This window comes from Brachionichthys hirsutus, unplaced genomic scaffold (assembly GCF_040956055.1).
Source record: "Brachionichthys hirsutus isolate HB-005 unplaced genomic scaffold, CSIRO-AGI_Bhir_v1 contig_445, whole genome shotgun sequence".
NCBI lineage: Eukaryota > Metazoa > Chordata > Actinopteri > Lophiiformes > Brachionichthyidae > Brachionichthys > Brachionichthys hirsutus.
The window spans coordinates 5,001-6,128 of record NW_027180348.1 but is presented as its reverse complement, the minus strand read 5'-3'; the positions used below and the strand labels follow the sequence as shown (position 1 = coordinate 6,128).

Genomic DNA, 1,128 nt, shown 5'->3' with positions numbered 1-1,128 from the left:
CGGTTTGTAAAGAGGATCCCGGTCAAGATGTCCAAATTCCATAAACCGGTTCTTCAGTTTTGGAAAATATCGTTAACGGCTAGTTTCCGACCCACCGTCTTCAAAAACCCAACAGAACGAACTCGGGCGTTGTTTATAACGGAACATTCATTTCCCCAAGGACCCCTTAGCTGCCCAAGGTGCCTGATGTAAAAACACTAAATTCAGCGTTGGACAGTTACGGTACAAAACAAGCAATCATAATACAGTAGTCCCTCATTTTGGGGGGTTACGTTCTAAAAATAATCCGCAACAAGTGAAATCCAGAACGCAGAAGCAACGTCAGTCTGCGGCGGCGTTATTACGGCGTTATTACGCAAAGCAAGTCTGCTGCCAGAAGTTTATAACGCTGCAAGGAACTAGGCCAGAGTCACATGATGCAAATCGACTTGATAAAGAGATATGAAATATTAAGTTTACTAAATAGATTTAAGAGTGAAATAATTTAATCCTGTTTACAGACAACCAAAACTGAATTGTTCAGGTAACGTCAAGTTCCTGCGAGCAGAGAAAATCCAATCACAATCTAAAATCATTGTTTGTCATCTCGGTCATTTTGTAGAACAACAGTATCGGGTTGTCATGGAAACCACGAGTGATATGATCAATACTGAGCTCACTGGATGAAAGACGGATGCGACGGACCGTCCCGCTGTCAGATATTCTACTTTCACAGTTCGCTTATTTTAAAACTCTTATTGGAGACTTTTCAACAATCTCAGCGCCGTCCGTTCAGGTCCTTCGGAGCCGATCGGTGAGCCGATCGATTGATCCGGGGCAGCGGTTCCTCTGCTTCAGGTCAGCAGGTGTCTCTGGCAACATGTCAACAGGTGAGGCAGGAAGTACGAGGCGGCGCCGTCATCCGGGATCAGCTCAAGGAACTCGGCTGGGCTCATCTCCATGGCAACCACAACCACCGTCTCTATCGGGACGAGGGTGGAAAAAAAAAATCCACGAGCGTTTAAAATCGGGGGGCGGGGTTTAAACACAGAGGGTCACGTCTACCTTTGAGAGCAGCCAATAGGATGCCGTTATCCGCTGCCGCTCTCGTCCTGTTGCAGAGCTCAGGGAGCAGCTTCGTCCACCACA

The 1,128-nt window shown here is 46.9% G+C and overlaps 1 protein-coding gene across 1 annotated transcript in view; it reads right to left on the bottom strand.

The window, feature by feature from the left end:
* Positions 1–285: 285 nt before the first annotated feature.
* Positions 286–1,128, bottom strand: part of LOC137913871 (BLOC-2 complex member HPS3-like) — a gene marked incomplete at its 5' end in the record, with an annotated part of 5,759 nt that continues 4,916 nt past the window's right edge. The window contains 2 exons of the mRNA XM_068757494.1: positions 286–961; positions 1,045–1,128. The exon at positions 1,045–1,128 is cut by the window's right edge and continues 4 nt beyond it. Of these exons, the coding sequence (XP_068613595.1) occupies positions 834–961; positions 1,045–1,128 (212 nt within the window). The remainder of the gene's footprint in view (positions 962–1,044) is intronic.